This window comes from Xenopus laevis, chromosome 4L (assembly GCF_017654675.1).
Source record: "Xenopus laevis strain J_2021 chromosome 4L, Xenopus_laevis_v10.1, whole genome shotgun sequence".
NCBI classification, from domain to species: domain Eukaryota; kingdom Metazoa; phylum Chordata; class Amphibia; order Anura; family Pipidae; genus Xenopus; species Xenopus laevis.
In genome coordinates, this window is record NC_054377.1 from 123,378,468 (window position 1) to 123,389,198 (window position 10,731).

The following is a 10,731-nucleotide window of genomic DNA, read 5'->3' on the forward strand; positions in this document are numbered from 1 at the left end:
TCTGTGGATAACAAGTTATGTAACTCTAGGCAGTATATGTGCCTTATGCTGTCTTGCATAAAAAATGTCATTAACTTAAGGAATACAACTAGACTAGTAAAAGGAATGGAAGAATTAAACTATGAGGAAAGACAATCAAGATTGGGGCCTTTTCTGTAGACCTGTAGATCCTATCAAGGGTAGCCACTTGACATTGAACTTTTCTTTAGGAAAAGGAAATGATCCCCCACTATCTCAAAGGTGAACAACCCATTTAAAGAAGAATCATTCATATAAGATTCTGTATTGATATACAAAATTTGTGAAATAAAGCACAAGATAATGTTAAGAGATATTAGAAAGAAATGAAGACATAATAATATTAATAATGACAGCTTTATGAAAAAGTGTTCACACCTTGACGTTTTAAAGGGAATAAATGGGAAATAGATTACAGTAACTATATTGTTTAGCTAGGAGTAATTACAAAAAGGGATAAAATGTTACTTCCTGCACCTGCTATAGAAATATTTCCAGTTACAATTGGCTTTGCCAGCATTAATGCAGCATTAGCAGAATGAAACAAGACATAACAACTGACTTGTAATATTTTGTTCAGTATTTATTTCCTTTACAAATATTATTTATTGAATAGGCTATAACGTGCCCTTCCCTGCCTGTTGAGTGTAGAAGTTGTGACAAGATGATTCTGGAATGTAATAGTCAGTAGGCAGAATCATGTGACCATTGACCATTTGCTCTTATTGTCCAGTTTGTTCCGTGTATAGTTCTCCTATGCAGCCGCACTGTGCGTGTTTCTCTTCTGCTCATCTTTGATTCTTGCTTGAAATAAAGAAAGAAAAATTCAGACACTATAGGGGCGCCGAACGTTAGCGTCAATTCGCTAGCGTTGGGCATTTTCGTTACTTCGCAAATTCACTAACGAACGCTGGCATAGATTCGCTAGTGTTACTTCGCACGCTTACGCCTGGCGAATTTTCGCTACAGACGTAACACGCGCAGTGTACTGAATGCTACCTTTTACGCTAGACTTCCTTCATCACCTCAGACCAGGCGAAGCGCAATAGAGTAGATGGGGTTTTCTTCAAAAAAAGTAATTTTTTCTAAGTCCCAAAAAACGCTGGCGTGTTTTCTACATTATGGGTGATAGGCTGAAAAAGATCGAAAAAATTTTTGGGGCTCCCCTCCTTCCCCCCTACATTTCCTGACTCATACTCCATGACTCTTACCTAGACAGTGGGCACATGTGTAGGGCAAAATAAAATTTTTATTTGATGTTTTGAAGGTTTTCTAGGCATTTGTAGTGCTGATACGTATTCCTCCATTGAAATTTGAATTTGGCGCCGTATGCAAATGAACCATCGCTAGCGAAACTTCGCTTCGCTTGGCGAATCAACGCTAGCGCAAATTCGCAAACTTACGCTACCCCTGTGCGCAATTTCAGATTTTAGTGAATTTGCGGAGCGCTGGCGAAACTACGCCTGGCGAAGTGCGGCGAAGTGCGGCGAAGTTTCGCCTGGCGCAACTTCGAATCTTAGTGAATTTGCCCCAAAAATTTTCTTTTTTAGTTTGCTTATGAATATATAATTTACAGAGAAACAAAACTGTATGTTGTAAATAAAATTATTAATATTGTACAGGGCAAGTATATTTTACATTACCCAAATAATTGCTTAATGAAAATATTAAATGGTGAACATATAATTATTGTAGAATTGTAGAATAAATGATTACTGGCCCATATTTCAGTGCCATTGTTTTTTCCTTTTCCACCTTTTGCTTAGCAAAAGCTGGAAAGTGATACATTCCAGTGGCAGCAAGAATAGGTGTGGGATCCATTTTCTGCAATGCTTGGCACTAAGGGTAGGGGGGGGTCTTCCACGACTGTGGTATAGTGTACCATGTCAAAGAATGTGTGCTTATTTACTAACAATGGGCAACTTTGCAGTATTAACACACAGCAATCCTTCACATTCTTGCTTTCTTTGTACTTTCTACAGATGTCTGAAAAATTCTCTTTTTGCTGTGAGTTACTGCCTGGTTGCAAATTTGCTAAAAGTAAAGAAATGGGCTCAAGTCAATGGAATATTAAAAAACCAAATGAATTACGTGTATCTTACTGACAGTTTCAATTCAGAAGGTACCTTAAAGCATAGAGCCAAAACTGCCTATGCAAAAGTGGTGGCATTTCATGTTTGAACATAACTGGGTGTGTCCAGGGAAGATCAGGGGTGTGGCCTAATGTGTCCTGTTACCATAAAGAATGTTAAGAGGTATGGAACCCAGAGGAAAAACACACAGTAGCACAGGAAAAGCATCTAAACTTCCAGATAGTGCCCTTGCCGGAATTGAACCTGGGACCATAGTATTGTTGGGCTGCACTATTTGAGTTTTCATTATATGCACAAAGTAATCACAAAGTCTTACCTTGTGTTCTGCAGCTCAGATAAACTGCAAATGAGATCAGTGTACCAAGGATGATTGCTCCAACAAGGTGATGGACATGGAAGTAGCGGTGTACAGTAACAGATGGGTAGGCTTAAAAAAAAATGTTTAAAGAGATACTGTCATGATTTTGATGATGCAGTTTGTAAACGATATATAAACCCTACATTCTTCTACTATATATATATATATATATATAAGTTGGGCAAATCTCCCCCACCCAGACGGTATCATTTGAACTGCGTATATCCCCTCCGTTCACCAGCGCCATCACATTTTCCTAAAACAAACTTTCACCCAGTGGCCATTTTCCCTCTGACACATCATCAGTGACATTTGCATCTGCAAACAGCACATGTGCCCTGTAAAGTTCATGCAATCAAGAATGCAGGCTCACACATTTGCAATTACTTTGATAAACATAACAAACAAGGGAAAGTTGTGCTCACCACTAATTTTTGAAACCATTAGGCGGCGGTGCAATGAGGCTGTGACCACAAAATACATATAGACAAATACAAGATTCCTCTGCACTCAACCCATTATCAATATATTTAAGACAGAGACATTTTGTGCATACTGCTACTGAAAAATGCCTTACCCTTTAAACAAATCATGGATTGTTTGTCCATATATTGCAATATATTTAAGCTGGCCAACTACGTCAAGGTCATCCCATATCTGGCCAGTCCTACGCTCAATTTTCATCTGATTCATTAAGAATTCTATGGTTTCATTATACATTTTACAAAGGGACTAAGTTTTACCTGCAACTTACTAGCTGCTTTCAAAGTAAACCTCCCAAACTTGGCTGCCCTTTTATTAGACACCAGTGGGATCACCTGACTATAGCTGGAAGGGTGGGAGCTACAACATGGAGCTGGTCACTGCTCTTGTATAACTATAACAAACAAGGGAAAGTTGTGCTCACCACTAATTTTTAAAACCATTAGGCAATGAGGCTGTGACCACAAAATACATATAGACAAATACAAAAGTTTTACTTTGAAAGCAGCGAGTAAGTTGCAGGTAAAACTTAGTCCTTTTGTAAAATGTATAATGAAGCAATAGAATTCTTAATGAATCAGATAAAATTGAGCATAGAACTGGCCAATTTTTGCTGTTTAGTGAATTTGCTCCATTGACTTTTAGCCAATACGGAGCACTCGGAGTGGTGTGTTAAAATCATTAAATTTTAATAATCCATGTACGTTTACGCTTCTGATGAAGTGGGGAGAAGCCATGAAACGCGTAAAGTGGATGATCTGATATTTTGTATGCTGACACACTGTTACTTTCTTTTAACATGGATAATTAAAATTTAATGATTTTAACACACCACTCCGAGTGCTCCGTATTTTCTAAACTTCATGGATTTGACCCTGAGGGGGACGGATCTTACGTGCAGCATGGAGGTGAGAGTGTGAGAGAGATGTGATGCTCCCCGTATCTGGCTCTGCTCCATTGACTTTAATGCATTTGGACAAAAAAGTCACGCATGTAAAAATTTGTTGTGCGCCTAATTTTTTAGTTTCACAAATTTTTTTGGAGTTTCGTGAATTCGGCAAGCAAAATGGGACAGATTTGCCCATCACTACTAAGATGTTATAGTTCACTTTGGAGTTCCATGACCTATTTAAATGCATAAGTAAAATCTGTGACAATCTCACCTGTCACATCACCTGTCACATTAAGGAACGTCCCATTCCCATGTCCTTGTAGAGTCTGACTGAACACAAATGTAACTTCACAGATATACATTCCAGTGTCTGAGGATTGCACTCTGTGCAGCTGGATGTTGGCTGATCTGTTATTGAATAATTCACTCTGAGATGCTCTGGAGACTCTGCCTGTATAATCACCATTATCATTAGAGACCTCAGGCCCCCCCGGCACATGTCTGTACCACTTGTACCAGCCGATGATCACATTCTCAGTGCTGCTGAGTGTATAGTGACACTGTAAGGTGACTGTGCTGCCCACTGTGCTGCTCACTGCTGGGATCTGGGACACCTGCATATTCTGCAAGAGACACCCTGAAGCACATGGAGAATAAAGAATAAATCATTCAAAAAGGCAGAAACATTAGGCTAATGAAAGCCTTAAAAGGGGTGGTTCCCCTTTAAGCTAACTTTTATTTTGTTATAGAATGGCTAATTCTAAGCAACTTTTCAATTTGCCCGTCATTTTTAAATTTTTATAGTTTTTGAATCCTTTGCCTTCTTCTTCTGACCCTTTTCAGCTTTCAAATGGGGGTCACTGACCCCATCTACAAAAACAAATGCTCCATAATGCTACACATTTATTGCTATTGCTACTTTTTATTACTCATCTTTCTAGCCAGTCCATCTCTTTTTACATATGCATATCAATGCATGGTTGCTAGGGTAATTTGGACTCTAGCAACCATATTGCTGAAATTGCAAACTGGAGAGCTAGTGAATAAAAAGCTCAATAACTCAAATAAAAGCTCAATAACTCAAAAACCAAAAATTGCAAATTGCATCAAAATATCACTCTCTACATCATGCTAGTCAAAGAAGTTATCAGCAACACACCATAGATTTGCACAAACGTGAAATTTATTGTATCAAAACTCTCTACATCATGCTAAACATTCATTTAAAGGTGACCAACCCCTTTAATAGTCAACTGCTCCAAGTTAAGGTCTAACAATAAGGGTGAAGACACAGAGCTACTAGTAGCAGCCAGCATCGAACTGGGGCAAAGCCCCCTCTGCCCCCTCCACTGCAACCCCCCCTGCTCCTCCCATCCTAGCCGCAACCCCCCTCTTGTACCTTTTATTTCATTTGGCAGCAATCAGGGCCAGGGAGGGAGGTTGGGGCATCAGCCAGGGTTAGGGAGGTAGGTCAAGAGAGCAGCAGTGCTTCGAGCAGGGTGTGGGTTTGGGCTCATAGTGTCCCACTGTCCCAGTCTGACCCTGGTGGCAGCAACTAATAACAGCCACTTCTCAAGGCTACAAAATAGACAGTGATAATTGGCATTTCTCTGTATTGCCTAAGGCAGGGTATTTTTTGGCATTTTGTAGCCACAACAAGTGCTACGATTAGCTCCGGACCTACAGAATACAGTGCCATAGACTACTGAGAATTGCCTCTGCTAAAAAACATGGTGTCTTAACAAAGCCAATTATCACTATTGTCTATTTTGTAGACGTAGCAAATAGCTGCTACTAGTAGCTCGGTGTGTCTTCACCTTGTATGTAATTAAATTGATCATGCCCTCATACCCATTTGGGCACCTAATGACAGCTTCCCCCCAACTCTCACCTTTCAGGGCTCCCAGCAGTAAGAGCAGTGCCAGACCTCTCATTCTTCTTGTGACCAGAGGAATCTGAACAAACAACACATTTACTTCAACAGGTCTCAGTTTCCTGAGGAAGTCAGCTGATGGCAAGAAGTGTTAAATGTGAGATAAATGATGACACTCTAATGTTTAGCACTTAATTCTGACAAAAGAAACTTTACATTTACTGGACATTGAATTTAAAAAAAAAAACAGTTAGTTTTTGAATTTAGAAGTTGCTGCCCTCACCCAAATCCTTTACACCCCCAACTAACCTTGAAGTAGATGATTAAAACTTATTGAGAGCTCCCTTACAGAGCTGGCTAGGGTGGTACAGGATGCAATGTATGATTGCACATAATCAGCGCGTTTTTGAGGAATTGCACTTGTGAGACTGTAAGTAGCCAGTGTAAATATGAGTGCAAGTGGGTTTGCTGGAATCACTCCATGTTTCTTGTCACATGTATGTCGTGTTCGAGCAGCAGTTCCATGCAGTATTTACATGTGAAAGAAGTCGGTGGGTTTTCATCTCAGAATCTGAACTGTAGATATTGCAGCACTGAGGGCTACGGCAAACGTAGCAACCACTGGCAGGGGTCAGTGTACTGGGGGTGTAAAAGTGGCAGTGGAGGCTAATGATGGAGGCAGGTTTGTTACAGTTAAAGGAACAGTAACACTAAAAAAAAATTTATTAAAAAATCCACACTAATAATCTACCCTGCATAAAGTTTATTAATAGCAATGCTTTATTAAAAAAATACAAGAGACATTACTGCATGCTATCACAACAAGAAATTGGCCATTACCAGATTTTAAACGAGACAAATTCTTCTAGGAACTGGGAAACCGACATGCCACAGCTGCATCGCTCATAACTTCCGGTTTTGGCAGAAGTCGGGTTAGGGAGAAGATGTGGAGTGCAGAGCTGCAGAGTGAGTAACCATATCGCCGTTCTCCAGTAGACAGGAAGCAGTGTTTTCTAACAGTATTTTTTTTAATAAAGCATTGCTATTAATACACTTTATGCAGGGTAGATCTATTATTAGTGTGGGTAGAATGGATTTTTTAATACATTTTTTTTTAGCATTACTGTTCCTTTAACAGGGGAAGAGGGGGATGGAAGGGTAGGGGGGCTGGGCCGCAGCTCATCCAAAGCAACAGATTCACCATTTTGGCTGAAGATACTGGGGAGGAAAGCTATGAACTGGCGTGTATGGAGCAGGCTGACTCTCAGAGCACCCTGGGTGGCAGTGTCTCAAATAGGGGCGGTGGGAGCAGTGCAAAAAGGGGAAAGGAAAGTCTTAGTAATAGGGGATTCAATTATTAGAAAGGTGGATAGGGTAATCTGCCATAAGAACACTGCCTGCCACCGTCTGCTGCTTGCCTGGTGCTAGGGTTCAGCATGTGGTGGAACGAGTAGACAGGTTATTGGGAGGGGCTGGGGAAGACCCAGCGGTCTTAGTAAACAAAGGTACCAATGACAGGTTTTTTTTTTAAAACTAGTTGTAAAGTTGAGGGATATGGTTTCAACGGTAATTTTCTCAGAAACAGAGGAGGGCTTTGGGTTTTGGAGAACTGGGCTGATTTCTCAGTCGGCTATAGGCTCTTTGCCAGGATGGGCTGCACCTCATTGATGATGGTGCAGCTGCTTTGGGAGAGAAGATGGCTAGAGGGTTGGGAGAGATTTTAAACTAGGCATGGGGGGAGGGTTCAGTAAAGGATTCCATGGAATAAAGGTTAGATGGCAAAGGAAGGGAAAATGGAGGAGGAAAGTTGGTTGGTGGTACAGGGAGGACCATGTGCCATATGTTCAATATGGTACCAGTATCAAGTATTAAGTATGTTTGCAAATGCCAGGAGTCTGACTGGTAAAATGGGAGAGCTGAAGGTGCTGGAAGGGAAATATGATGTTATAGATGTGGCGAAACATGGCTGAATGAGTCACAAGACTGGGCAGTTAATATCAGCGGCTATACTTTTTTTCAGACGGACAGAGGCAATAGAAAAGGAGGAGGGATATGTCTGTTTGTTAGGCAGGATTTAAAAGTTAAAGGGATCCTGTCATCGGAAAACATGTTTTTTTCACATCAGTTAATAGTGCTACTCCAGCAGAATTCTGCACTGAAATCCACTTCTCAAAAGAGCAAACAGATTTTTTTATATTCAATTTTGAAATCTGATATGGGGCTAGACATTTTGTCAATTTCCCAGCTGCCACTGGTCATGTAACTTGTGCCTGCACTTTAGGAGAGAAATGCTTTCTGGCAGGCTGCTGTTTTTCCTTCTCAATGTAACTGAATGTGTCTCAGTGAGACATGGGTTTTTACTATTGAGTGTTGTTCTTAGATCCGCCAGGCAGCTGTTATCTTGTGTTAGGGAGCTGCTATCTGGTTACCTTCCCATTGTCCTTTTGTTTGGCTGCTGGGGGGGAAAGGGAGGGGGTGATATCACTCCAACTTGCAGTACAGCAGTAAAGAGTGATTGAAGTTTATCAGAGCACAAGTCACATGACTTGGGGCAGCTGGGAAATTGACAATATGTCTAGCCCCATGTCAGATTTCAAAATTGAATATAAAAAAATCTGTTTGCTCTTTTGAGAAATGGATTTCAGTGCAGAATTCAGCTGGAGCAGCACTATTAATTGATTTGTTTTGAATTTTTTTTTTTACCCATGACAGTATCCATTAATATAAAAGAGGAGGTTATGTTAGAAAATGAGGGGACTGAAGTCTTATTGATGGAGCTCTTCACTCATTGTAAAGAGACCAGCAAATTAATTGTAGGAGTATGCTATAGACCCCCTAATGTAAATGAAGAAAAGGAGGCTAAGCTCCTGATGCAAATAGAAAAGGCTGCTAGCTTGGGGAAAGTAATGATAATTGGGGATTTTAATTACCCAGATATTGACCGAGCAACAGTACTGCCAGGTCAGTTAAAGGGAACAAGTTTATAAAGGGATTCCACGCAGCATGCTGTAACACCAGCATGTCAGAATGGACGCAGCGTTGTGACGCCAGTGTTGGGCAGCGTTGTGACGCCAGTGTCGGGCCCTTAACAACAAGTTGATTAAGAGCCAACCAGAAAAAATGCTATTCTGGATCTAGTGATCTTTAATGACCCAGAACGTATAGCAAATGTGCAAGTAATTGAACCCCTGGGTAATAGTGACCATAATGTGATATCGTTAAATGTCTGGTGCAAAAAACAAATATACACTGGGGCAACAAAAACCCTGAATTTCAGAAAAGCAAATTTTAATGTCTTGAGGGCTATCCTTCAGAGCACAGATTTAGGCATTATATTTTAAGGTAGAAGCACCAAGAATCACCCTATGTGGCTTAATATAGCAGTAAAGAAGCTAATGTGAAAGAAAGGCATTTAAAAACTACAAGTCTGTGGGGACAGTATCTGCATTTAAGGAATATAAACACTATAAATTGCTGCAAAGCCACAATCTGGAAGGCAAAGATAGGAAATGAGGAGCACATTGTGGGAGAGGCTAAGACTAACCCAAAAAGGTTTTTAAGTACTTTATGAGTAAAAAAATGTGGGTTGACTGTGTTACTCCTTTAAATAATGTGGTTGTAACAGATACAGAAAAGGTAAATGTGCTAAATCAGTTCTTTTCTTCAGTGTATACAATAGAGGAGTCAGGATTCCCAGACTCACCTCATAAATGCACCGTTGGCTCAGCTCAATCTAGTCAGTGGCTGACTCAGGTTATGGTTCATAATGCTTTAATAAAAATTAATGTGAACAAGGTGCCAGGGCCAGATGGCATACACCCCTGGATTCTAAGAGAGCTTAGGTCAGTTTTAGACCAGCCTTTATTTCTGATTTTGTCAAATTCATGTTCATCTGGAATGGTACTTATGGATTGAAGGAAAGCTGATGTCATTCCAATATTTAAAAAGGAATTACGATCTCAGCCTGGCAATTAAAGGCCAGTAAGTTTGACATCTGTGGTGGGCAAACTATTTGAAGGCATGTTAAGGGATCACATTCAAAATCTTGTCCTAGTGAATGACATTATGAGCAGCAATCAGCATGGCTTTATGAAGGATAGGTCATGTCAGACAAATCTGATTTCTTTTTATGATGAGGTAAGTAAGATACTGGACAGCGGGGGAGCAGAAGATGTGATCTATTTGGATTTTGCCAAGGTGTTTGATACAGTGCTCCACAAATGACTGCTTTCTAAACTAAGGTCTGTTGGGCTTAATTAAGTCATTTGCACATGGATAGACAACTGGCTACAGGATCGTGTACAGAGGGTGGTTGTTAATGGTACATTCTCTGCCTGGAGTAAGGTTCTTAGTGAAGTTCCTCAGAGCTTGGTATTGTGTCCATTTTTATTTAACTTTTTCATTAATGACTTAGGGGAGGGTATTATAAGTAATGTATGCAGCCCGATGAATTCCATCCAGGCATCCTTGCAACTGGATCTTGACAAACTGGCAATCTGGGCAGCTGATTGCAGATGAGATTCAATATTGATAAATGTAAAGTCATGAATTTGAGATGTTAAAATATCCAAGCCACTTATACCCTTAATGGGACTGCACAAGGCAAATCCATAATGGAAAAGGACCTTGGAGTCCTTGTAGATAATAAACTTGGCTGTAACAAGCAAAGCCAGTCAGCAGCATCAAGGGCAAATAAGGTCTTTAGCTGCATTAAAAGAGAGATTCACAGGGGGTTATTCTTCCACTGTACAGAGCACCACTAAGGCCCCATCTGGAATATGCCATACAGTTTTGGTCTCCAGTGCTCAAACAGGACATTATTGAAGTAGAGAGGGTACAGAGAATTGGGGATGTTCACACTGGAGAAGAGAGCTATGGATAGGGATATGATAACTATGTATACATATATAATTGGATCATATAATAATCTCTCTAATGCTTTATTTACCAGGTCACCTATTCTGATTAAAAGAAAGGAGGTTCCGGCTGTTATATCTCAGTAATGACGACAGGC

General features: G+C 40.3%; 1 protein-coding gene across 2 annotated transcripts; it reads right to left on the reverse strand.

Moving 5' to 3' along the window:
• Nucleotides 1-384: 384 nt before the first annotated feature.
• LOC108713678 lies at nucleotides 385-6,637 on the reverse strand. Of its 2 annotated transcripts, none has more exons than XM_041589583.1 (5): nucleotides 6,558-6,637; nucleotides 5,736-5,852; nucleotides 4,116-4,481; nucleotides 2,428-2,538; nucleotides 385-818 (listed from the first exon to the last, which is right to left on the reverse strand). In XM_041589583.1, exons 2-5 carry the CDS (start codon nucleotides 5,776-5,778, stop codon nucleotides 703-705), a joined length of 636 nt encoding a protein of 211 aa, XP_041445517.1. In that variant the 5' UTR covers nucleotides 5,779-5,852; nucleotides 6,558-6,637; the 3' UTR covers nucleotides 385-702. The 2 variants fall into 2 exon arrangements, with proteins under 2 accessions (XP_041445517.1, XP_041445518.1); XM_041589584.1 differs by having other exon boundaries at nucleotides 388-822.
• Nucleotides 6,638-10,731: the final 4,094 nt, after the last annotated feature.

Excerpts from the sequence above, each read along its gene's own strand:
- LOC108713678 (XM_041589583.1), bottom strand. The coding sequence starts at position 5,778 with ATGAGAGGTCTGGCACTGCTCTTACTGCTGGGAGCCCTGAAAG. Across the intron at positions 4,482-5,735 it reads ACTGCTGGGAGCCCTGAAAG|GGTGTCTCTTGCAGAATATG; the intron begins GTGAGAGTTGGG and ends CATGTGCTTCAG. Across the intron at positions 2,539-4,115 it reads TGTGACAGGTGATGTGACAG|CCTACCCATCTGTTACTGTA; the intron begins GTGAGATTGTCA and ends TTTTTTTTTAAG.